This window comes from Poecilia reticulata, linkage group LG5, assembly GCF_000633615.1.
Source record: "Poecilia reticulata strain Guanapo linkage group LG5, Guppy_female_1.0+MT, whole genome shotgun sequence".
In the NCBI taxonomy this organism is placed as follows: Eukaryota; Metazoa; Chordata; class Actinopteri; order Cyprinodontiformes; family Poeciliidae; genus Poecilia; species Poecilia reticulata.
Genome location: NC_024335.1, coordinates 25,447,910 through 25,473,826, shown reverse-complemented (window position 1 = coordinate 25,473,826; position 25,917 = coordinate 25,447,910). Strand labels below are relative to the sequence as shown.

Here is a 25,917-nt window from a genome sequence, read left to right as displayed (position 1 = left end):
AGCTGTGACAAAAGCTATTATAAGTAATAAACATAATCTACCATATTTTCCGCACTATAAGGCGCACCGGATTATAAGGCGCACCTTCAATGAACGGCTTATTTTAAAACTTTTTTCATATATAAGGCGCACCGCATTGTAAGGCGCATAGAATAGACGCTATAGTAGAGGCTGGAGTTACGTTATGCATCCACTAGATGGAGCTGCACTACAGGGAATGTCAACAAAACAGTCCGACTCCGGTCAGCAAGGAGAGTCTTCCGTGACTGGGCTGAGGCGTGGCCGGACGATGGTCACCGTTCTCCGTTCGCGCACAGCATGTTCATGGAGAATGTGGTGCTACATGACCTGCAGACGACCTGATTCTAGACGGTCGGTAGGTAGATAGGTCAGTCAAACTTTATTAATAGATTACAAACCAGCGTTCTGACAACTATCCCAGCATGCACCGCGCGCTTCTTCTTCTACGGCGAAAATGAAGTCAGCGGCTGCTTACCGTAGTTGCTAGACCTGTTGTGGCTCAATGTTGGTCCATAATATAAGGCGCACCGGATTATAAGGCGCACTGTCGGCTTTTGAGGAAATTGAAGGTTTTTAGGTGCGCCTTGTAGTGCGGAAAATACGGTAACTAAACTAAGAGTAAAACAGAACTAACTGATGCAATCAAAGAATGAACATCTAAGGCAACCGCAGATAGCAAATAAAAAACCCAAAATCCAAAAACACCCCAAAAAATCATGGTGTGGGGGTGTAAGGAAGCTTATCAGATTTGATGACAAGGCGATTGAGGGTAAAGTTAGGATGATCCTGGAGAAAAACCTGTAAGACGCAGCAGAAAGACTTGAGACTGGAGACAATGACCCAAAACAACACGGCTTGTACACTGAAATGCAGTTCTACAAAATACTGACGTTCAGGGACCGGTGTGCATCCTTTTCAATTGCACTGGACCAGCAGCTTCCAGGATAAGCAGGTTCAGATGACGGATGCATCCTTTTCCTTCCACGTCACACGTAAGCGCTGGTTTTGTGTTACATCAGATGAAATACACCGAGGTTTGTTGAAGGGGTGTGAATACTTTGGACAGATGGCTGCGACCTAGAAAGAAGTAGGTCGGCGGCCAGCAGAGACTCAGTGCGTCTCCAGGACGTGTTCAAACGTTGCTGGAACATGAATTAATGAAGGAATGAGTCCATGTAATACAAATGTCCTGTCCTCCCAACCGTTGAAGTGTGAGTTCAGTTTATTTAGTGGCAGAAAATGTCAATAAAATCTGAACACATGAAACTTACAAAAACAGCACAGCATCAGAGAGCGACCTTATCGATAATGAATACTTCTGATTTATTAAATGGGTAAAAAAACAACAACAAAAAAACGTGAAAAGAGAACAGTGTACATTACAGAAAAGGTCAGCTTTTGGTCACATCGAAAGTACTCCCAGTACTGCATCAGAGTTGATAATTATATAATAATATAGATTTGTTTCCTCTGTTGTGTGTCTGTTTTCAGTCACTTAGAAGCTTCACTTGAAGGCCTTGTTTTGTACATTTGTAAGCTCTTAATATTTTAAAGTTTACCTTTAATTTCTTGTCGTCACATCAGGAATTAGTTGAAAATTTAATCCTCTAAAAAAAAAAAAAAAACACGTCAGCATTAGTGTTTATCTACATTCAGTCAAAAATCAAGTCATTTTAACCTATTTATGTAAAGTGATGGGAAAAAGTATTTGCATCTTCACAGATTTCTTCTGTTTTTGCTTTTTAGTCACACTTAAAATTTTCCACAGACAAAGGCAAAGATAACTTGAGTAAATAGAACTAAACTGTTTTCAAATTATTATTTCACGTGAGGGGAAAGAAAAGGTACCCAAACCGCACTCTTTGGAAAGCTGAGCTGAACTTCACCGGCCTCACTTCGCTGCAGAAGCTCGTGGAAAACGCAAATCAGTTCAAAATGACCCGCCTGACAACAGGAAGGAGGTGAAAAGATTTCAAAAAGAAACGCATCACCGACATCTATCAATCTATCATCTATGACTTCAGTGGACCACAGTGGGAGCCATTATCCGCAAATGGAGAAAACAGGAAGGCGATGAATCGTCATTGTAACCTACCAACGGTACGCCATAGAGGATTCATCCAGACGCTAACAAAGAAATACATAAAAACTGATTCAAAAGAGGCTGGACAATGGACAAAGAGAAACTCACTGCTATCCCAAAAGAACATAAATGATATTTGTCAAAAACATCCTAAACGTTCCCAAATAATCTTGGGAAAACATTTGGTGGGACGAAGGTGGAACTGTCTGAAGGTCCAGTTACAGCTGGAATGACACTGTCAACATTTCAGAAAAAGAATATTACACCTACAAACAAACGCGGTGGTGGTGGTAGTGTGATGGTTTGGGCTGCTTTTCTGCTTCAGGATCTGGATAATTTGCTGTAGTTGAAGGATAAATAAAGGTTTCTGTCTACCATAAAAGAAGAACGTCGGGCCATCAGTCTTTCACTTTAAGCTAAAAACATTTTGGTCATGCAGCTGAACAATAATCCCCAGCACACCAGCAACGTCTCCTCTGAATGACTCAAAAGTTTCCTTTTTGGAGTGCCCTAGTCAAAGTCTGGACCTAAATCCAAATCATTTGCTTGGAAAACCTCCAGTGTGGCTGAACTAAAAATGATTCTGCCACACAAGAGAGGGCAAACCTTCTCCACAACGATGTGAAAAACTCATATCCAGTTAGTTTGAAAAGGAAATTAGTTTGATGATGTGAAACATTTAAGTGTGACAAAAATAAATAAATAACAGAACAAATCTATAAGAGGAAGAAAACCTTTTCACAGCACTGCGCATGTCTCTTAATACTCACTTGAACAATGAGCTACTGCGGTATGTACAGTGTTTCACATCAGACACTCCAGTAACAGACAAAACATAAAAAATCTGAGTTAAGCAGGAAACTAAAACTGAACAAAAACTCTGTACAGTTAATCTCTGAACAGCAATGAGTAACCCTTTATGTTTTATACACAGAAACAACTGTACAAATCATACAGTAATAAACTGGAAATTAAACACTTTTAAATTCGTAGTATTTTATCAACACATTTCTATACAGCTGTTTTATTCCCCTTTATCCAGCCACTAACATATTTCACATCAACTTCACGTAACATAATTTATGCACTTAATGACAAGCTCTGATGAATCTAAAACTCACATTCACTGTCAAAATTAATAATAGCCATAATCTTTTATGCTACGAGCTCGATACATCCCACTCTTTAGATTAGTAAAACTTATTGCAGTTCTTTTACTTCTGGGCTTCAGCTGCTCAGAGAAGCTGTTTGAGGCCTGCAGGCGGGTTTCCATTCATAGCCGAGTGGAGAACAAAGTCGAGTACTGACTGCGTGGTCAGGTGAGACTCTGGTAAACAGGTCGGTACATTCTACTTACATCTGAATGCACAGACATGTGGCCAAAAACAGAAGGGAAGAGAGAACAAATAAAAATCAGTCCAGCACAGTGTGTTCTCCAGTTTTCATCCCTGAAACACACACACACACACACGCACACGCACACGCACACGCACACACACACACACACACACACCTCCGAGCGTCTCACCTGACTCCAGGTGAGACGGGATCTGTCAGCATGTCCGTGTGAATGGACAGGACTCGCTATGACGGCAAATCGGCAACACATTCACACACTCACTTTGAAACGCGCTGCAGTTACGACACGGCTCTTCTGGACGTGCTGTAGCCCAGGTTGCTGCCGCCGCTGCTCTTCTGCGTGATTCTGATCGTCGTGGCAACCGTCAGGCTCGGCGTCATGGCGGCGGGGAAGCTGGACGTCACGGCCGACGCAAAGCCGACCGTGGCGCCGAGGGCGGGGGCCGGCTCGCTGGGGCAGCCGTGCTGCAGCAGGACGTCGATGCACTCCTGGCCGCTGGCGCCCTGAGCCAGAGCCAGCGCCGTCTGACCCTGAGCGTCCCGATGCCGCACGTCGCAGCCGTACTGCGGGGCGCAAACGGAGACAGTAGGTTAAAGTGGGGCGGCTTATGTCTGACCAACACGGCCTTACGGAAATACTGGCGTCTCTGAAATCTCTGATTCTATGCGACAGATCAACACAAAGTCATTGCAAAGTAAAGGGAAAATGTATTGTCAAAATTATTTACATGTGAAAGTCTGATGCCGTGCGCATCTGTGTTTACACCCTTTATTCTTACAACTTTAAATAAAACTCAATAAAAACTATTTTTTTTTCTTTTTGTTTTGCTATGGAGTGCTTTTCTGTAGCGGGGATGGAGAATCTGTGCAGAGTTGACGGGAAGATGAATGGAGGAAAATAACCAGATATACTTTAAGAAAACCTCTCAGAAGCTGCAACAAACTTCAGGCTGGAGAGATTCGGCTTTCAGCAGAACAAGGACCCAAAATTCACAGAGAAAGCTAAAATTAAAAGTTTTAATTCAAATATTTATGTGAGCAGTCTAGTTAAAGATGAGCTATTATGCTTCGTTGGAACAGGTTAGGATATATGGGCTATGCAAAAGATGGTCATTATAGTTTTTGCACAAAATCATTCTTGGATAATGAGATTTTGCCTATTTTGAGCTCCTCTCAGAACAAACTGTTTTAGGGCCTTTTGTCACTTTAAATCCAAATAAGCTGCAGCTGACGACGCCCCCAACTCAACATTTTCCTGAAAATCTCTGCAAACAGACGCGCAATTATACAGCCGTACTGTACGTCTTTGAAAAGAAGACGTACGGCTTCCTGCACAACCAGCAAGAATGCAGCAAGTAATTTCTCTGCTTGGGTTGCTAGGTAACATCAGTGTCCGTCGATTGTGACTTAACAATTGGGAGGTTTTTGAAATGACTCATTCTCCAGACACCAAAAAACATTAAGTTATTACCAGGAAATGGCTGGGCGTTTTATTCAAACACTTGGGTTGTTTTTAGAAGCAGTCGAGATCCAAGTGGAAGCATAAAAAAATTAGCAAAATGCGACTTTTGCATAATAGGTCCCCTTTAAATTTGAGGCCAATCGCCAACTGAGAATCTGTTACAAGATTTTATAAAAATGGGCTTGAATTTCAGTCTCGATTTGTGCAAATCAAGTAGAGATACACCCTAAAAAAAAAACCTTTCAGGCTTAACTAAAGCTAAAAGGTATTGAACGCTTTCTGATCTTTATCTGTAAAAACATTAAAAAAAACATATCAATTTACTTTCACTTCACAAATATGTGTTAGTTCATCATAAAAGAGAGATAAATAAATTTCACATTTATGTTTTTAATGCGGTTCATAGGCGTATGAATACTTTTTGCCGGTATTTTAAGTCAGACTTGTCAAAATAACAGCAGGACAACTAGAGAGGAAAGTGTAACACACCCAGACCAGAAGCTGCGTCATCACCACATCAGCCTGCTGACAAGCAGCATGCAGGGCAGAGCCAGGCAGGCGGAGCGCGAGCAGCGACCTGGAGGGGAGCGACAGGAAGGGCGGGGCGTTGATGTCCTCCTTAGTGCAGTGGGCCAAGAGAAGCAGCAGCTTGGGCAGATTGCGCTCCATCACTGCCAACAGAAGGCGGCCCGACATGCTGATGTCTGGGCCCTCGCTGGGTGTGGGAGGAGGCAACGGCGCCACAAACAGTTTCTGCTCATACTTGGCTCGGATCCATGACTCCCGCTCTTCTCTGAGAAGAAGGAAAAAAAAAACAGGAGAAAGAGATTAGTTGGTAGAAATATTTAGCAAATATTCAAGCAGTCGTTGGTTTACCGTGTAGCGTCGGGCGCCGGCTTCCGGTGCCCCATCGTGCGCGCCTCCCAGATGCTGTTGACCATGTGGTTGCCGATGGCGCTGAGGACCAGGGTGAGCTCTCTGGGCAGGTCGTCGAGGGCCAGCGAGCGGACCCGGGACAAGTGGGTCCCCAGGTTCCTGTGGATCCCAGAGCACTCGATGCAAATGAGAGCGCCCAGGTTCAGGCTGGCCCACGTCGGATCTTCAGCAGGGACGAGACACAGACAGCGAGTCAAACTCCAGCTGAAACTGAAGTAAAGATTTGAAGCGGTAGTGTTTGAGCGACGCATGAATATTTCATACAGGAGTAAACTATAAAGACGGAGAGAAACCGGAGAAGTTGTGCTTACATTTTCTTTTCTTTTGCATCCTTCTCATAAATTAGATTTTAATCAGTTCAGTGCTTCTTTCATAACAAACACAACAGATTTGGCTCATTATCAGAAATAATGTGTGAATTTCTTTTTCTTTTGTTAAATTGGGTCTTTTTAATGACTGTATAAGAACTGAAGTCAGATCACGTCAGCAGGATTCATCAGCTGGCCTTGATACAAGAGGAACAGAGCAACAAGGTGGGGAAAAAAGTCTTTTTAAAGCATGAAAAAGGATTTTATAAAATAAAAAGAACTGCGTACTCCGGTTTCCTCCCACAGTCCAAAAACATGACTGTCAGGTTAATTGGCCTCTCCAAATTGCCCCTAGGTGTGAGTGTGTGTGTGCATGGTTGTGTGTCCTGTGTGTCTCTGTGTTGCCCTGCGACAGACTGGCGACCTGTCCAGGGTGTACCCCGCCTCTCGCCCGAAACGTTGGCTGGAGATGGGCACCAGCAACCCTCCCGACCCCACTGAGGGAAAAAGGGTGCAAGAAAATGGATGGATGGAAAAAGAACTGCGTTGAATACTTGTGATGCGTTCACTTGCTCGGTTGTTTTTTGGTTTCGAATGTTAAGCTCATAGTTACAGATCAAAGTTACGCTATAAAGCACATGATATCTTATTGCTACATCTGGGAAACCCATACGGGGGTTTAGTCAGGGTGGATTAACATCGTCACAATGAGACCCATCTGGGTTGAACAAATACACTCCACATCAGCAAACCTGAAGGCTCTGTAAGTCTGAACTGAGCCTCATTTGGATCATAATTTCAAACTTTGTGTCACAAAGTTTTCAAAATATATCCTTCATCGCATCTATACAGGAAATTCACACAGGGCCGTGTTGTGACCCAAAGGCGTTCCCATCTGTTCGCAGTCGTGACGTCCACTTCAAACCCACACTTAAATCTTGGCACCACTGAAGTAAAAGAATATAAGTATTTGGAGCTTTCTGTTAACTTTTGGTATGTAGAAGTAAATCGTTCGCTTCCTTTACAAACGATTTATTCCTTCCCGAAAAAAATAAGAGGCTCATGGTCGGCTGTGGCTTTAAAGGGAAAAGCAGAAAAGGAGCGATTATTACTAACTTGGCGCGTCACAGTCGACGCAGAAGTTGTTCCCTTTAGCGTTGCGGATGGCCTGCAGCGCCACGGCTTCACTTTGGCTGTTCTTGCGATCCTGCAGGAAACAAAGAGCAAACAGTGAGGAGAAAGTAACAATCAGCACGCCTCTTTGGTTTGAGATTGTTCATAGTTTTATTGGCTTTATATGTTCATAGTCTGAAATATTAGTTTGCTTCCTTCAGGTCATTATGATTTGCTGTTATTTACCTTCCAAGCTTTTTGTTCTGTTACTTTGAGATCCTCATTAATTTTACTATAACTCCTTATCTTTCTATTTATCTTTTGTCATGTGGTATATTACATCTCAGTATTCTTCAATACAGAAAGTTGTGGTTAAGGGAGTGTTTCCTTGGTTTCCAGAGCCATTTATACGTGTGTGAGTGTATGTGGATTGCTGCTTTAATGTGTGTGGGTGTTCAGGAGGTGGAGGGAGACTCTTTGGTTTCTGCCATAAACTGGCAGATTTTTCTAGAAATAAAAAGTACTAAATACATAAAGATCGATTGATTTTTCTAAATGTATATGTTCTTTAGAGATGCTTTCCTATCATGTCAAACTACCTAATCACACACTCGGTCCTCTACCACGCATGTATTCTGCCATAGTTTTCTCTGCATGTCAAATAAAGGTTTCATCAGCCCTCTGTATGGTGATATTCATGTCATATATGAGCTGCTTGCCTTGTTCTTGCTGCTCTCACACAGCTGCAGGCTGGCCAGGATCTGGCTCTCGATGGCTTGGACCCAGGAGTCCCTCTCCTCCACACTCTGGGCCTCAAAGTGCCACGTCTGACCAGTGCTCGACACAACCAGGAAGTCAAAGTTGTCCTCCTCTGAGTCAGACACAGGCAACTTTTGAGTTCATATAGTGGAGTTTATCCTTCTCCTCCGAAATCTCAAAATGAAATCTGATGGAGCCAATTTCCCCTCGACGTAAAAACCGAAATGACTTTTTGGCTACGTGCAAAACATTATGTGTGGAGGATAAAAGAATAACCGTAACATATCCCCAAAGTGAAACACGGTGGAGCTGACTGTTTTGTTTTTTTTCAGTGAGGAAGACGTTTGGAGTTGACGAGAAGATAGACTGAGCTAAATAAAAATCAACCAAGGGAAGAAAATCTGAGATATTTTTACCCTTTAGCTGTTATAGCAGATGAAAAAATGAGAGACAGCCGATGTTCGTAGTGCACCAACACTAACACTGTCAAGTATTTATAATGTTCCAAAGTTAGGAATAAACAAGTCCCTTTTATCCAGAATATTAGACCATCTGGTTAAATATCCATACTCAAACATTCACATGAGGAGAAGCAACTAAACACTGGCGAGTAATTTAGTCACTCATTAACAGAATTCAGATAAATTAAATATTTTTAGAAACATGTTGCTGGCTAGTCGATCATTACCTGTCTTGCTTACGTTTCTTGAGCTCCCAAAGCTTTTCAGCTTCCACATTTTCCGTTTAGCTGCAGAAAGCAAACAACAAAGTGAAAGCCAAGAACTCTTAGAATTTATGAATGCATATTTAATTACATGTCCTGACAAAACAGTGAGAGTAAAGAGGCGTTAGAGTATAAATAATGCTCGCAAAAACGTCATTAGACGCTTTCCTGTACCGTCGGCTTGTCCCACGGCTGCGTCTCCTTTCTGATTCATGCTCTTCTTTCTGCGGTGCTTCTTCCTGTCGGTCAGCGGGGAGGCCGAGCCGACGTCTTTGGTGGAGGAGGAGCTGGAGACTCCCTCAACTGCAGAGTCTGGCCACAAGAGAGCAGAAACGGGACGTCAGGCGCCGCTTTAAGACAAAATGTCCTGCAAAAAAGGTCTTCTGGTGAGCTCACCAACGCCTTGGGCGTGGTTGGACAGCGTGGACGGGCAGCGCTGGACGCCGATGTTGCTCCTCAGGAACAGAGCGCCTCCCAGTCCTTCCACCTCCTCCACTTGCATGAGGCCACTCGTATTCACTACACAATTAACAAATTACCCTACATATAAATATGATACGCCTCTGTAGTATAAATGTGTTCGTACTAAGCTGTGTGGGGTTTTAATGCTTTCTCTGTCAGTTTGTTATTGACAAAAAGGGAAATTCAGAAGCATTAATTAGCCTGTTATTTTCTATGCAATTTAACTACATACAGCAACAAGGGTTTCTGCAAAGCAGCATGCTTTATCTATCAAAATGATGGCAGAGGGACGATTTGAGCTTGCTTTGCGTTCATAGAGCGAAACATCAAAACATCAGGCTGACAGCAGAAGCTGCTTTGAAGAAACTGGGTCAAGCGCCGAGACAATAACCTTAAGTAACGCAGCAACTCTGCAAAGCAGAGTCATAAATCAAGCAGTTTAAAAGGTATGCATGCATGCATGCTGGATTATTCTGGCTGCATGATTCTGTCTGAATGCCTTTTCTCAGAAATGGTGGAGCTCGTTTGGAGTGGATGTTCGCTCTGCACGAACTCTGCTTCTGAGCGTACCGCATAAATTTTCAATAGGGTTGAGGTTGGGATCGTTCTAGAAGTTTGATGCCGACCCACTTTATTCATGCCAACTATAGTTTTGATATGTGTTGGAGATGATTGTTCTTTAGTGACACAAAACTCTGTCAAAGATTCAACCAGCTGGTTGATTTTTGATGAAGTGGAGTTTATGGGGGAGGCTTCTTTAATATCAGAGGCTGCATCCAACAGAGAACAACGGTCTAAACACAGCAGGAGCAATACATTTTAGTAGATGTTCAGACCTAATATAGACTGGTGGGAAGAGAGCTGCAAATTGCTGAAAGTGTGTGTGTGTGTGTGTGTGTGTGTGTGTGTGTGTGTGTGTGTGTGTGTGTGTGTGTGTCAACGCCTGCATATTAGGGCTGCAACTAACAGTTACTTTAGTAATCAATTATTCTATAGATCATTCTGAAAATAAATAGATTAATGTGACAAAAAGAAATACTTTTCCATTTAAGCACTTACTGTAAGTCTTTTTTTTTTACACAATATTATAAATACATTAAAGGTTGCAAATAAGAAAATAATTAAGTCACATAAAAATGTTACTGTCTGCTATGCAATCTTAGCATTCCTTTAGCGGACACTTGATCGTTTGTAGCAGCTACAAAATACTGTCTACTAATGTGTTTATTTTTTATTTAAATTAGTAATTGGAAACAAAAGGTGCTTTTTTTTCTTTTTTTACATAAATTGAACCAGGCAAAGCTAAAAATGTCACTTGAGGATTTCTGAGTCGAACATGTTTACAGACAAATAATATTTTTTATTTTAAAAGCAAAATGTGTTTTTTGTACAGCTTTGACTTGATTCCTGCTCCGACTGTGTTGCTCTTTCAGCAAATGGCCACTTTTACAGCCTGAACACTCCAGGTAGCGTTTAATTGACTGCTAAATGAGTTGATGACTTCTTATTTCTATGACTGATTAATCACAATTAACTTGATTAATCGTTTCAATCCTGCTGCAAGACGTTTGTTTTCATGCGGTTAGAAAATAAGACATGGTGCGTGCACTTCCTACGTTCCTCCTGCAGGTAGACAAAGCAGGTCTTTACCCTCAGTTCCCAGCACATCCTTAACCCGCCCGTTGAGCCCAGCAGGGGGTCCACACGCAGGCACAGCACGAGGGGGGCGCTTCCCCGGCACCTTGACGGTCACCCGAAGCAGGTCCATCTCTTTCCCCGGAGCGTTCAGCATGTACTCCTGCCAAAGCAAACACCAGACTCTCGGTCTCTCCGACACCAGCGAAGCGATTTGCAGGGCCGCGATAGAACACGCGCACTCACGTTGACGCTGGAGTGGTAGGAGAGGATGCCGTCGTTGGACAGAGTGACATATTTCTTCTTCCACTCTTTGTTGAGTGAGCTCCCGCTGCGCTTCAGCAAGATGCCCTGATGGCGATAAGAAGAAGACTGAAGGAGGGGAATGTAATCCTACTGTCTGCTGCGCTTGCTTCACACGTTTTGGTGCCACGAAGACTCGCTGGGCGCCAGCAACACCCACCGTCCATTCCTCACGCTGGCATGGGAGATTGCGGGGCGTGTCGTGACTCAACATGATGAAACCGGCTTTCACAACGATCTGAGGCGACCGCTGGTGCCTTGTCCTCAGCTGAGGGTCATCAGATACATCTTATCTGCTCCTTTGTCGCACACAAAACCCGTGTCCTACCTGTTTGATGGGGATGAATCGCCCGCTGCCAAAGTCGCCCTTAAAGTCTGCACTCCGTCTGTTTGAGTCGCTGCCTCTCCGTCCCTGCGTGCGAGGAAGGAGGGAAAGGCTGCATCAGTGGCAGGAAAGGAGTCATTAGTCGGGACTATTATTCAATAAACGAGTGAAATACGTCTGCTGGAAAGCTTCTGACGGCTGGAGAGGCTGGCACTGAACCGAGGCAGCAGCAAATCTTCTGTGCTTTTGATTTGTTTCTACAGCTGCAGTTCTGACCAGCCGTTTACACGCCGTATTAATATTGTCCCTTAAAGATTTTTAGGTTGTTCTTTGTCAGCATGGACTTATGGTGCAAGCTGGAGCTTTAACTGCGGTTCAAGACAAGACTCAATGAACACTTTGAGTTTATTGCAGATACACAGGGTCATATTTATAAGCTCAGATTTACACCCAGACCCTAAAAGATGCACACAGTCAAGGAAAAGCATTTAAATAATGAAAACGTCTGACAGAAATGTAAGTACCATGACTAAATAATAAAAACAGAGTAAATAAAGGTCTATAGCCATATGGGGAAAAAATAACTAACAAATAAACGGCACCCGCTTGAGCTAAATCTCACCCTGATGTTTCACATCAGTTACACATGAAGGGAAGATCATTAGTGAAAAAGAAAATGCTGCAACTTGAGCCTGATTGTAAGAGAGTCATCATTCTGCACATTATGTTTCTGAGAGCGTGATCATAAATGGGAACCGATACTTCTGTGATGCTGCTCTTTGGACAGATAAGCTCAAGTACAGAAGAACAGAAAACATTCTTGGTGAAAAATAAATACACCAACTCGAGAAAAGTACTGAATACCAACTGTGAAGCACGGCGGTGGAACTGTCATGACTCGGGAATGCTTTGCTGCAACACCGCAATGTAGGAATCCTGCTGCGTGTCAAAGAGTGTTTCTTAAGGGAAAATATGAATCCATCTGCTAAAAAAAATTAAACTGATGCATAATTGCACATTGCAACCTGATAACGACCCAAAACACATAAATCCACAAAGAAGTGGCTTCGAATTGGAAAATAGAAAGTCCTGGGCCAAGTCAAAGGACAGGAAGTGACCTCACTGTGTGACTTGAGACTGTTCAAGAAACCCATCACAGATCTCACAGACATTTCTGAAGAGTCTCGTTCCACTGAATTCAGCCAAACGGGGTGAGACTTTTTTTATCAGTCTGGTTTGATATTCTAACTGTCAGTGAAACAGAATATTGGACATTCATTTAGTTGTAAGTTATAATCATCAAAATTTACAGTAGTAAAACTGTAAAAAAAAAAAAAAAGAATATGGGTGTAATAAATCTACATAATAGCATTTTAACACCAACGGCTGAAACAAATCAACTTTGCAGAGCTATTCTGATTTATGTCGGGGGGAAAAAAGAACAAAAATAAAAACCCCACTCACCACAAATCTGGGTGTGCGCTTGCGGACACTGCGGACCGACCCAGGCACGCCACAGTCGCCTTTCTCCCCCCTCAGCGTTCTGGCGATCTCTTTATGGCTGATCACAGGAGTGGAGGGAAGCGACGAGGAGTAGTCGCTGCTCTGGCCGCCGTTGCTGGCCTACGGAGAGGAGAGAGAAGGAGCAGAGTGGAGGAGTTCAATCCGGCTGCTCCTTCAATATCTGATAAATCCTCACCGAGAGCATAACATGCAGGAGGTGACATGTGTTTTTTTTTACCTGTCCTGGAAAGACACCAGACACCGGAGTGGAGCCTCCAGAGTGACTGGGAGAGTTGGGAAGAGATTTACAGGAAGCCAGTAAAGCGGCTTGCTTCTTGGCTGTCATGATCTTCTGAGCAGCTGTCGAATGAAAAAGAAAAAAAAAAAGAAAAAGAAGCTTAAATCTAACTCTAAAAACAGAAAAAAAACCTCATCCAGGTTTACACACCATCGTTGAAGACTCTGTTCACGTTGAGGCCGTAAGTCGAGCAGGTTTCATAGTAGGTGCAGCGCCGCACGTCTGAACACAGCTGTCTCGCCTTGGCGTCGTCAATCACCCTGGGGTTCGTGCTGCTGATCTTATCTGGAAAAGGCACACAGCAAGCATTGACTCATCTTTTTTTTTAATATATATATTTTATGTAATTACAGCTTAAAACGAACATGTGAGATGTTCATATAAACAAAAGTTTGGAGTAGCTGGAAGAAAAATAATCGTACATAGTCAATCCTTTCTCTCTAAAGTCATTCGCTGCACCATCGGTAACTAAGCATCAATCAACCGTCCATACAGACGGGTAGAACATTTATTGTCCTGCGAAGGGGAAATTCAGGTGCAGCAGAAAATATTTCGGTAACACTTTATTTGAAGGGGTGTTCATAAACATGACATAACATCTGTCATGAACATAAAGAAGTCTTTATGAATGTTCATGACAGTTGTCATGAAGTGTCATTCGGTAAATAATTATACTTTTAATGTAAAGTTGCTCTAAAAGTTGCATTGAAAGTCCATTAAAAATGCCAAATTTGCATTAAATTATCATAATTTACAAAATCATGCAAAGGTGGCATTTTTAATGGTCTTTCAATGCAACCTTTAGAGCAACTTTGCATTAAAAGTGTCTTTATTTACCGAATGACACTTCATGACAACAGTCATAACATTCATAAAGACTCCTTTATGTTCATGACAGGTGTTATGTCATGTTTATGACAGTGTCATGTCAGTCTTATGCACACTCCTTCAAATAAAGTGTTACCAATATTTCTTTATTTTCTTAAAAGTAAAAATGTGTCTACTCTCTTTGGTTTCTATAGACAGATTATTCCGCAAAGACAAAGTCAACATTCAATTTGTTTAGCTCTGACTTTTTGTTTTTTTAAGTCTCAGATCCTCTCAAATTATAAAAGCTATCTCTTTTTTGTTTGTTTGTTTGTATCCATCTTGAACAGACGTGGAACAGGAGAGCCTCACCTTGAGTACCGACGACTACAAAAGGTATCTCAGTGATGGGTCGATGCAGAGAAAGCTGGTGGTAGAATTTGTAAACTTCCTGAAAGCTGGCCTCGTTTTCCAAGCTGAAGACCAAAATGACGGCGTCCACCCAGCTCGCAAACTAAGAGATGAGAAGGAAGACGAGCAGAAATCAGTGTACCAGAACATGTTTGCGTTGTTGCAGCAGGTTGGGTCAGTCTGCAGCATACCTGAGGCCCAGGAGGCTCCGTCTCCTCTCTGATTATCAGCAGGTGACTCTGTCCGTCCACCAGGACATCCTTAATGAACTGCCGCCCTGGGCAGCAGCACAGACTTTATTCATTACCTCTTTTCATCATCCTTTTCCACTGGATATAAGTAGTAAAATTAGTGTACATTGCTTTACAAAAGTATTAATACTGTATGTATTTTTTTCATATTATAACCATGAAGTTCAACATATTTTGATGGGACTTAATCTTTTATAGTTGTGACAGGGGAAGGAGAAATGACACAAGGTTTGTAAAAAATTTTATGAATGAAACTATGAATCTGAGGTGACTTTAGGTGACAATTTGTTGTGTAGCATTTCTTTGTTTCAAACTAACAAGGCCTGATAACAAGTGCAAGTTGCTCTTTCCGTGTATAATTTTAACTCCATTTAATAATATCTGCATCACTTTACATTGCTATGTTACATAAAGTCCAACTAAAACACACTGAAGCATCAGCGTTTGAGGAAAACCGACCCTCTGCGTTCTCCTCCGGCTGGTAACTTCCTGTCAGGTGTCTGTGGACGAGGGCGGACTTCCCGCTGCACAGTCCCCCCAACACACCCTGCAGCACACACACACACACACACACGCGCACACACACACAGATGAAAATCAATCCAGCATCGAGTCCGACGGAGAGGTTCGCAAAAGCTACCCGGCGGCCTGAAGCTTACCAGATGAAGCTCTTGAACAGCTTGACTCATGGTCCATTCTTGGCTGCTGGTGCAAACGACTGAAGACAGAGATTGACGTCAATAAAACAGTGGAAAACGCAGAGTTATCATGTGCAAATGAAGCACAGCACTGCCAATTAAATATGTCACTCAGTATGTTACAAGATGCAGAACGTGAGCAGAAGAACTGACAGCGTTAGACGACAAAGTGCTGAATTTGTTCAGAGGTCAAAGTTTAGTTTGGTGCCGCTACCTGCTCCCACAGTTCTAGTTACAACGACCAGCAGAGTGAAACATTAGTAATGTGAAACAGCTGTACTAAATGTTTAGATCAGGGGTGTCAAGTTCGCTGTCATTTGGACCAAATCCAGATCATAAATGCTCTTAAAGGGCCTTTTGTGCCAGAATGTGTTGATGAAACCCGTTAAACATACTAATAGACTCTTAAAATTAGATAATATTGAACATCTTTTCAGTCCCTCCAGAATTTTTACATTTTTTTGCAATAAAAATCAAAGTGCATGTGGTACCAATTCGGAAATATTTGCAATATTTGCACTTATTTGTGATGGTAAATGCGACTTTTTGCATAGTCCATGCTGTAAAGATCATGGACTATAATCTGACATCAATTAAGACTGAGGCAGCTGTTTAGCACAAGTAAAGTTTTTTTTTACAATTTCTGAGAAAAATCTGCAACAAACTGTACAAGAGCAACGAAAAAAGTACGTGGATTTGTTGATTTTGCGTGAATTTCCACGATAATTTGCAAGAAACATGAGGGACTGATTGATACAATTTGGTAGCAAACAGATAAAAACTGGATTGATTTGATTGATAACATGATGTTTAAGCACATATAATATTTAGTCTAGAATCTAGAGGGCCACATAAAAAGCTACGGCGGGCTGGATTTGGCCCACAGGCCTCAAGTTTGACACATGTAGTTTAGATGGTTATTTTAGATTTATTTACAGAAAAATAAAAAAATTAAGTTTAAACTTATAGGACAGAACGGACAACCACACGAGGAACTCCGACTTTCTTGTGTTTCTCTATAGGATTTAGTATTTATTTGCTACACAGGGAACAGGCAGAAAGAGGAGACACGGAGGAAAACGTAAGGAATCGAACCCCCAGACGGCTGAGCTTAATAGCCTCCATCTGAAGGCGCTGCCTCCACCTCCATGCCATGTCTCGCCTCGGGGGAAAACCAGACGTCAAGAGTACAAAGAGAATGCCTGATCAAAACCTCGGAGTGAAAACAAGAAATCCTACTGTTAAACTCTGGACGTACACTCTTGATTAAATAAAGATCCATTCCTCCAGAGCTCCACTGTTCTTCACTCCACGCTCACGGCGGAATGTGTTTGTCTTCTAGCCTTAAATGTGTGGAGGACCTCAATTAATTACCACCATAATGACCTCCCTGGCGTCTGAAATGCGCTTGATGTAGTCAGATTACCTTTGATCCACAGAGTCAAATTAGTGTGGCGATCCTGTCAGGTTGAATCAGTTTCATCTCGCCGTTCCTGATTTATGGCGATTGCAAGAGCAGGATTTCGCGGCTGTGTTTCATGCGGACACATTTCAAACAAAACAAAAATGAAAAAAAAAAAAAAACGTATTTAGTTATAACAAACCTGCCAAACAAAAAGGCGACAGGAGTTTGTTGGGTTTAATTCAGAGGAAGCATCTACTGTAAGCAGCAGAAAAAATGGTAGGAATGTTTTGTAAACTGATCCCAGAGTTTGTGGACAACTCCTGCCAATCCTCCTGACCGCCTGTCCGCTGTCGGCAGCAGCAAGAAGGGTCGGAGAGGTCAAATCTCACCAGCAGGATTCAGAGAGAATGAAGCGCCTTTATCTCTGATCCAGCCGTAAAGTCAGTCAGGTTGAAGTCTCTGTCAGGAGGAGAGCATTCGGGATATCTGCTTGTCTTCACTGGGTTTTACTTCTGAGTGCAGTCATAATTACCCGTCTACAAACAATAAGGGCTTTATTCTTTTTATTCATCCTTAAAGCTTGAAAGCAAAAGGAATCAGTCAGCCGAGGGGGTCGTACTGAATTTAGTTTCATTTAGTCGATACAGTCTGCGGCGTTTCGCTTGATGTTCTGCTATTAACAGAATAAAAACTGATTTCTGAAAAATAAAAAGAACACAAAACATTATACAGCTGCTTGTTCAGCAAACACACTTTGATAATCTCTAATTAAAGCCTAGCATCTTTTGTTTACTATATCGTGTGCTACATCAGTAGATCGCATTATGCCGTTTGTGAATTAGTAGATTTATTCTCTGAAAGAAAACACTACATTATACAGGATACAAAGATTTGCTCTAATAGTGCTGTTTCTTTTACAGAAAAGCCGCAGCTCTGTTTTTGGATCAAATGTCTTTTTGAGTTTTGAAGTATCGCTGGAGGGATTTGACTTTTTCTGTGCAACTTTATTGAGAGGAGGCAGAAATGTGCCTCAACGGGAACGAGGCTATTTCATCTGCCAGCTCTTCAGAGCCTTTACGTGAAAAACGTCCTCATAACCCACACTTAACACGGGACGTCAACGGCTCGTAGTAAATGATTCTTGTGTTTGGTTGGAACCGCATAAGATGAGAAAACCATGTGGAAACATTCTAGTGCTCTGCTGCTTGTTTTTATTGTTATTTAATCAAAATATTAGACAGTCTGATAGTTGAACTGAACTGAACTGATATGCTTTGTGTCCTCCGAATCAACAAGTCTGAGATTATTGGCGTCTACTTTGCGATAAAAATAATTTGCCTGTTTTGTTGTGCATCCAGCTTAGGGAAGCTGCTGCTGTGTCAAACTACAACTATCCATTAAACTCACTTGTCTTCAGAGGTCAAAGTGCAGGAGGTGAGGGACACCCTGGACAGGTTTACTGTCTAATGCATCAAGGAGGATCCTATTACTGGGTTTTAATAGTGATCTGAGAAAAGTAGTGAGTTGGGGATTTATCGTAGCGCTTTTCCTGTTTACTGCGACCCTTTTATTAAAATTAAAAATTAGATCAGAGGCCATTCTCCCCCCAAAAATCTTTCGGTGGTGAAGGAAAGCTCTTCTGTAATGGCTGGTGCACACAACTGACTGGCTGGTATCAAAAAGGGGGGAATCAATACTTGAAACAGCAAAATTTCTTAGGTTTGGATCTCACCCAGACATTGATTAAACTCTCTCTTCCTTAGTTACTTTTATAGCTGCTTGTTTCTACATCAATTCATTTGTTTAACTTTTCTCTTCTGCAAACTTCAAAGCTGTTCAGATCCATTTAACTTTTCCAAGATCTCCTAAATCTGATGCTATTCTTAGGTTTTTGTGTTCTGGTGTAGATTTTATGACTTCCTTAGGAAAATGTTTTTCAATGTTTCTAATTCTATCTTCATGCAATTGATTACCCGCTTTGTATTTCTGTGGTGTAAGAAGATATATCTGTGTATCTGATAGCGTAGCACACACAGCTGGATCTGATGACCCACAGCAGCAAAAGAGCGCAACACGGCGCCGTTTCTGCCAGCAAAGAGGAAGAAACCGAAGCTACAATTCATACAAGTTCACCAAAATACATGGGGTGTACATTCACGTGCTTCTGCTGGTTTAACGGGGTGAACAATATTTCCTCGACACACTGTGGAGATGCTATTATCACCTGACCACCTAATAAACACCACAGTATTACTGCCTCTGTATTCCTGCTGACCATGTCTGTCCCTTAGCAGCATTATGAGTCATGTTGCAAAGCTCAGATCATCACAAACCTGTGCAACAGAGAACCTTTGGGCTGGTGGTGCAGTAGAAGATTTACAGTATGGTCCCTCTTGAAAATTAGATCTAGATCTCAATGGGGTTTCACCTGGTTAAATAAAGGACATTTAAAAAATGAATAAAATAATTGTAATTTGTTTTTCCGCCACACATGATTGATTGGCAGCGCTAAGGTCCTAAGATCCTCCCCCGACTCTTGATTGGTTGTTTCTGACCGGGAGAGATACATTTATGGCAGTAGTAGCTCAGGAAAGAAGTGGAGGAGCATTTTTTTTTCTTTTACAGATTATCCATCTTATATTATACTGCATGTTTACATGTTTTATCAAACTTGTAAAAAACAAAACAAAAAAACCCCACACTTTTAATAAAAGTTACAAACTGCAGCTTTAATACTTTTGCAGAGGAATTGTATATCAGGGAAGCTTTCTGAACAGGTTTCTGCTGCACACATGTGTTAGGGATATCTGAAGTGTTTCAAACCGAGCTTGGGGAAAAGACGCCTTGGTAAGCGACTGAAATCCTCAGACGGATCCATAATGAACATTGTCTACCTGCAGATGAGAGGCTGCAGCTCTGAAACACAAACATATCCTGCTCTACACTGAGAAACTGCTTCCAGATGTGCATTCTTGCAAACTCTGTACCAGCAGAGCCAATGACACAGATACAGCATGCGTAGTCACACTGAGAAAACTGTCGGGTCACAATGTTCTGGGCGGAGTGGCGGCGTCAGCCCGGCTCCGCGGGGAGCCAGAGTCTAACTTTAACCAACCCAGTGCCCCCCCTCCCTCCTCCCATCACCCTCACGCTCTCTCTCCATCTTTGGGCGATCCCCACGCCTAGATCGCCCCCGTCGAGAGCGTCACGGCACAGACCGAGCAGCATCTCTCATTGCTTGCTGTTGCCATGGTAACTCCGTTTTCCAGAAGCCTCCAGTCTGGGTATCCATACAATGAGCGGTCTCTCATGGAGACAGCGATTTGAGTGAGAGGCACTCAGACACGATGTCCACCTGTGTGGACGGCGCGTTTCTTCCACCAATATTTTCTGAGAACAAATTAGATTGTCGGCGTTTCTCTGTCGTCTGAGAGAAACGCCTGGGTGTTTATCCTGTGGAGCCAGGCTCGTCGTGACCGTGCTGCTGACAACCGCTTTACTTACATTTAAACACAACATGCCTCTGACAAATGAATAGGCTCCATTTGAAGGCTGATTAACCCCACGCACAGAGCAGGAAGTGGCAGGTTCCCACTCCCTTCGCCCTGCCATGAACACTGCTCTGTGTATCCCCAACCTTAATTATTCATGTCCCACTTACCCCCGACAAATTATATCCAGAGCTCACTCAAATCCCGTACTCTTTTGTCTCAGGTCATTTCGGTGTAACAGTGGAAAATTAAGATATTGTTGTGACGAATGCATTTTAGGTCCGAACCAGTGGCATCGTTTCGTCTGCTTTATTAAGCCGTTAATTCATCACGAACCGTGTCTGTTTGAGTAATAATTGTGTAATTCAGCAGAATGGGGCAAAAATAGTGAAAGTACTCGCAAAAAAAGTCAAAGGAGATAAAGTTGATAATTAGACAGGTTTTCTTTGTAAAACACAGAGGCAAATGAAGACTGAATTATTTTAGTATCAACTTCTACTGATGTCTCAGAAATTTTCCAAACGTCTGTCACGCCGTTTATTGTCTCGGTGTATCTAAGAAAACTCTGATTGTGGTAACAAAGATGAGGAAGTAAAGCAGATCCAGTTCTGTCATGTTTATCAGGAGTTTGCGATGTTTGGCTGCACTGAGGCTCAAACAAATCCAAATAATAAATGTTTTAAATGTAAACGGTGGTTTTAGCCTTTTTTATGTAGAACTTTATGTAATATCTGCATAGAATATAACAACAGAAGGACATCAATGGTACAAAGATAATTATTTTTTTAATCTTTAAATGTTTTGATTTATATTTATTAATTTTCCATATTTGTGAAAAAGGCTCACTTGGTTGATCTCTGCTGAACTCGACAAATTAGTTTTTTTTTTTTCTATTGTAAAAGTTAGATGATTTGTTTTGTTCTCAAATTTGACAAATAAAATAAATTAATTTTAGTTTAAGTTCCTTAGCTTTTGAAATAAAAAAAAATGAAAATCTATCTTTGTTGTAGCTCCAAACAAATTTTATTTTGTAGTGGCTGGAGCAAAAGTGGCCCTTTGGATGAAAAAGGCAGCTGGCCCCTGCTGCAGATGAAACTGTGAATTGTTGATGTGCAGTTGCTCAGGTTTTAGTAAATTTACTTTTTAAGAGAGGGAGTATATTATCAAAGATGTTTCTTCCTTATGGTCATTTTCATTCAAAACTTCAGTTCCTATTAATATGTGACTTATTTTTTGTAAAACGAATAAATAATACTGCCTGATGCAGACTGTTACTGCGTCAGGCAAGAATAAATTACTTTTTCCTGCAATGTTGTGCTTTTGTTCTTTCTGCATAATTGCCCAACCAACTTTGGCTTAAAGTTTGATGTTTTAAACACAATCACAAACAGGTTCCCCAAAACTGACAGATTAATTAAAAGGCATTTTATCTGCTGTGACAGAGGCTTCAAGCATCCATCATGCCGAGGTGAGTTAATCTTCATCAGCACAGACAAAGTATCTGCATAGTAAAGCAATACTTTAACTAATGCTATCAGTTTATTGCTATATCATGAGTGAAACACTTGTTGGTTCCTTAGCTGTGGCACATACACGTACTGTTTATATGAGATGTTTAATTATCTAGTTAAAGCCGTGCATCTTCAAAAACCATACAAATGTGAGACAGAGCCAAAATAATCTAAAGGCTATATTCACTTTGTTTCTTTTGATAGGCTACGGAAAATGTCTACTATAATAATCATAAAGAGAAAAGCACATCAATGAATTAGAACAGCTGGAAAGTGAGGATATTTTTACTCTTACACAACATTTTTATGATGCAACGAGCTAGTTTAGAAATAAATGAATTAATAAGACTGTCTACCATTGTGACATGTTGGAGAGATATTTGAATGTTAGAAGAAAGAAGAAGGAAAATGTGTTAAAAAACATAAATCTCAAACTGATACGAATCTCTCAGCTCTTAATGGAGCAACACTGAATTGTTTCAGCGTTCGATATCAGCACAGCTTTGTTTCATCACATCTGACTTTGGATCTGATTGCATTTCCAGTGAAATTACTATGAAGCCACAAAGACGGAGAGGAAACGTAGAAACGTTTGAGGGAAACGAGGGCAGTTTATGCTGCACGTTCGTGTTACTGTTCTTTCATATTTCCACATGTAAAGCTTTCAGTTACAGCTTATGTGCTATATATTTGTCCAAACATAAAGCATGAGCTAATATGAGATTACTGACATAACATTAAAAATACTTATTTTCCATGGCATTCACACAAACATAAAAGAAAGAAAACTGATCAAACTGCATTAATCTGAAATAAATTCCACACAAAAACAAGTTTTGTAGGATTGCAATAATGTTAAAACAATTAATTATTGCTATTTTGATTTTAATAAACAAACCTCTGCAAAACTAAAGTGGTAAGTTTCTACCTGCCTGTGTTTATGGAGTAACACTGATTAATCAGTGACGGCTAGCCTGCAGATGGCTGCTTAACAGAGACGTCATTTGAAGTATGCCAACTCTAGTTTTAGTTAAATCCTAATAAGAGAAAAATGGTTGGTGCTTTCTTTCTACACCATCACTGTCTGTCCTTTCTTCCTCTTTTAAAAATGGAGGGAACAGTAGGAGTCTTCTTTAAGTTAGCTCACCAGTAGTGCACAGCAACAGGTGGGGGAGGGGCAGTGCATTGCTGCTCTGGGCTGCATAAAGCTGGAGAAAACAATAGTCACTCATTTTCTTTTTCTGGTATATCTAAGATGATTTTAAAAGCATTTTTTGAAACTGTAACTTTAAAATGTGGGTATACCTCGATAGGATTCACCAACTCATGCCTAGTTAACCTATTATTCTTTTAAAAACAGCCATAGTTGGTGCTTCTTCACACTAAATTTGCATACTCTTTAAAAGTGAGTATTTTATATTGTTCTAAACAGACAGAAATAATTTTGGCCATTGTTGGTTTCACCTTAAGACAGGAAAGGGATTCAGAAATACTCTTTTCCTGCAGATGATGATGTTTTCAGCTCTGCAGAGTGTGCTGGTAATGATCCAGTCATGCAGGCAGCTCGCCTTACCTTCCTCCTCACTCGAACCCCTCTCCACAGCCGAATAGAGAGGAGGTGTGGTGTTGGCGCCTGGTGAGCCCGTTGTACTTTTGGTAAAAATCCCACTGATGAACTTAAGCATCTTGCGATCGCGAGGCGGGGGAGCCCGCTGGATTGTTCCTCCTTGGCTCTCCTTCGCCTTCCTTGGGTCTTCACAGTAAGAGTGCAGGTCAACATTGTCAAGGGTACAACTTGTTCCTTTCCTTGGAGGCCTGCAAACGTCGGGGGCAGGGGGCGCGGGTAAAGACACGGAAACCGCCTTGTACCTCTCCCCCTGAGGGCTCTCCCGGGCCATCACGCCCGAAAAGCCTCCGCTGATGGGGGCTCCGGGACGGATGAGCGTGCCTCTACCGTCGCTGTCCGCCCAGGACGCCCTGTAAGGCCCCAGAGTCGTAGCTGCCACTAAGGGGGTCTGGTCCCCGATGCGGTTGTCCCTTCGATCCAGAGTTTTACCCGGGTGATACAGGCTTGTGTTGGTCTCTCTGAGCTCCCTGGAGTAAGAGGAGTTCCCTCCTGCATGCGAACGCATCACAACCGGAGGAGGTTGGCTGATCTGCGACGGGACAGTGAAGGGGAGGCTGCAGCGCGAGCGGCTGTTCAAGTCCGCTCCGTTTTCACCCTTCAGGAACATTATGGGAGGCTCCCGGTAGAGCTCTGTCTTGGGGCGTAAGGCATCCGAGCGAGGTCCCTCCCTGCGCACGCTTCCCTCGGACATTGTCCCTCCGTACACTTTGACCATTTGCCTTACAGGTGGTTGTGCAAAAGCATCTTTGCTCTTGCCAACTGGTACAACGTCTTTCTGGGGCACGTGCATCTCCCTCCTCTCGGGCTTCTCCCTGCTTTCATTCTTTCCGTGCACCTGTTCCACTTCCTCCTCCACCTGTGTCTTTTCTCTTTGCTCCACTTCCACATACAAAGATCCTTCTTTCTCAGGGACATCTCTCACAGCCTGCTTCTCGTCCTCCTCTGCCTTCACCTCTACCTCCTCCTCCTTCTTCCTCTTCCTAGGGCTCCCTTCCCCCTCTGGAAGGCCCTCCGTCTGGCTCCCTGCAGCATCCTCTGGCACGGCCTCAACCTTCACCAGAGTGAGGGAGATGAGGTAGGTGGTGCGTTTCTGCGTGCTGCCGACTTGGCTCATTGAGACGGCAGACCTGAGCACGGTGGCACCTGCTCTCTGACCTCACAGCATCTGCACACCTCAGTCATGGCAGGACTGAGGCAGAGGAAACACAAGAGGCGTGAGAGATCACACTGATACTGGGTGAACTTGACAGGAACGCTACTTTCGTTTTGAAATCTGATTGAGAGGGCTGTGTATGAGTTGAATTGCTAATCTTTCTGAATATATTCAAGGTGCTGACCCAGTGCTTAAACAAGTCTACACTGTTTTATTAAATGCCTTCATTAATCCTCTTCAGTACACACTGTTACTATGCTGCCTGTCACTGATTCATTCATAATCCTTCCTCTATAGATCTGATTTTCTATTAAAAAAAAAAAGTCCCCCAAAAGAAAAAAAAAAAGCCTGAAAAAATGCAATACCTTTAGCCGGTTAAATATATTGAATTAATTTAGGTGAAATAGAGCCACTTCAGTACAGAATGTCTTGAATTTTCCTCTCATCATACCTTCATTTTCTCTTCCTGAAGATCCATTCACATCTCCGTGAAGCTTTGATCTTATGAAGAATTCATCCAGCCATCAGATTACCGTTCATATCAAATGGCATATTAAAGAAGGCTGATAAAAATAGCTCCAGTAGATGAGCCTGAGATAAAAAAAAATTTAAAAAATGGTGAAAAAAGAGCAGGAAAAAAGAAAAAGGCGAAATGGTTCACTTGTCACGAAGCGTCTGGCAACAGGAGCCTCCGTTCGACAATGTCATCCATAAAATTATAAGCCCGACGTAAGGGTCACTGAGAGATGCTTGCAAACATCTGTTGTAATGTCTGCAGGAGAAGAAAAGGGCAGATTAAGTAGGCTGATTCGGGGAGCCCGACCGGGGCTCTCTTTTTTCGCCTGTATCCCTCCTCTGTAGAGCGGCTCCTCTTGGTCACTGCATCCTCTCCTCCGAGAGCCTCATCCAATTAGCAAGTCAATAAAATGTGTCTGTGAGGCAGAGGAAGCCCACTAGCTCACCAAAAGCCGGCCCCTCCTCCTTTTTTTTTTTTCCTTCCTCCCTCCTCTTTTTTCTTGCTGCCACTGAGCCTTGCAGCTCTCCGCCACCTCGTCGTTATCCTGCTGCACAACCAGGATGCAGCGCCGGCAATCAGGCTGGAAGTGAAGGGGGGCTCGCTGTGAGGCGGCAGCAGTGATGGTGGTCCTTGCCCACGTTCATCTGATTTTATCCCGCAACGTTACAACAAACGAGCCAGGAGGGAGAGAGAGAGAGAGGAAAAAGAGAGAGAGAGAGAAAAAAAAAGAACCGCCTCAGCTCTACTCCTGCCAG

The 25,917-nt window shown here is 42.4% G+C and overlaps 1 protein-coding gene across 2 annotated transcripts; it reads right to left on the bottom strand.

The window, feature by feature from the left end:
* Positions 1–1,208: 1,208 nt before the first annotated feature.
* LOC103465330 (arf-GAP with GTPase, ANK repeat and PH domain-containing protein 1-like) lies at positions 1,209–25,917 on the bottom strand. 2 transcript variants are annotated; one of them, XM_008410022.2, is made up of 21 exons: positions 25,097–25,917; positions 23,439–24,681; positions 15,420–15,478; positions 15,220–15,307; positions 14,701–14,786; positions 14,471–14,612; positions 13,442–13,576; positions 13,232–13,353; positions 12,955–13,113; positions 11,494–11,577; positions 11,109–11,213; positions 10,878–11,025; positions 9,162–9,284; positions 8,940–9,077; positions 8,730–8,789; positions 8,002–8,153; positions 7,286–7,376; positions 5,802–6,024; positions 5,415–5,718; positions 3,726–4,027; positions 1,209–3,463 (listed from the first exon to the last, which is right to left on the bottom strand). In XM_008410022.2, exons 2-20 carry the CDS (start codon positions 24,604–24,606, stop codon positions 3,743–3,745), a joined length of 3,672 nt encoding a protein of 1,223 aa, XP_008408244.1. In that variant the 5' UTR covers positions 24,607–24,681; positions 25,097–25,917; the 3' UTR covers positions 1,209–3,463; positions 3,726–3,742. The 2 variants fall into 2 exon arrangements, with proteins under 2 accessions (XP_008408244.1, XP_008408242.1); XM_008410020.2 differs by having other exon boundaries at positions 1,209–4,027.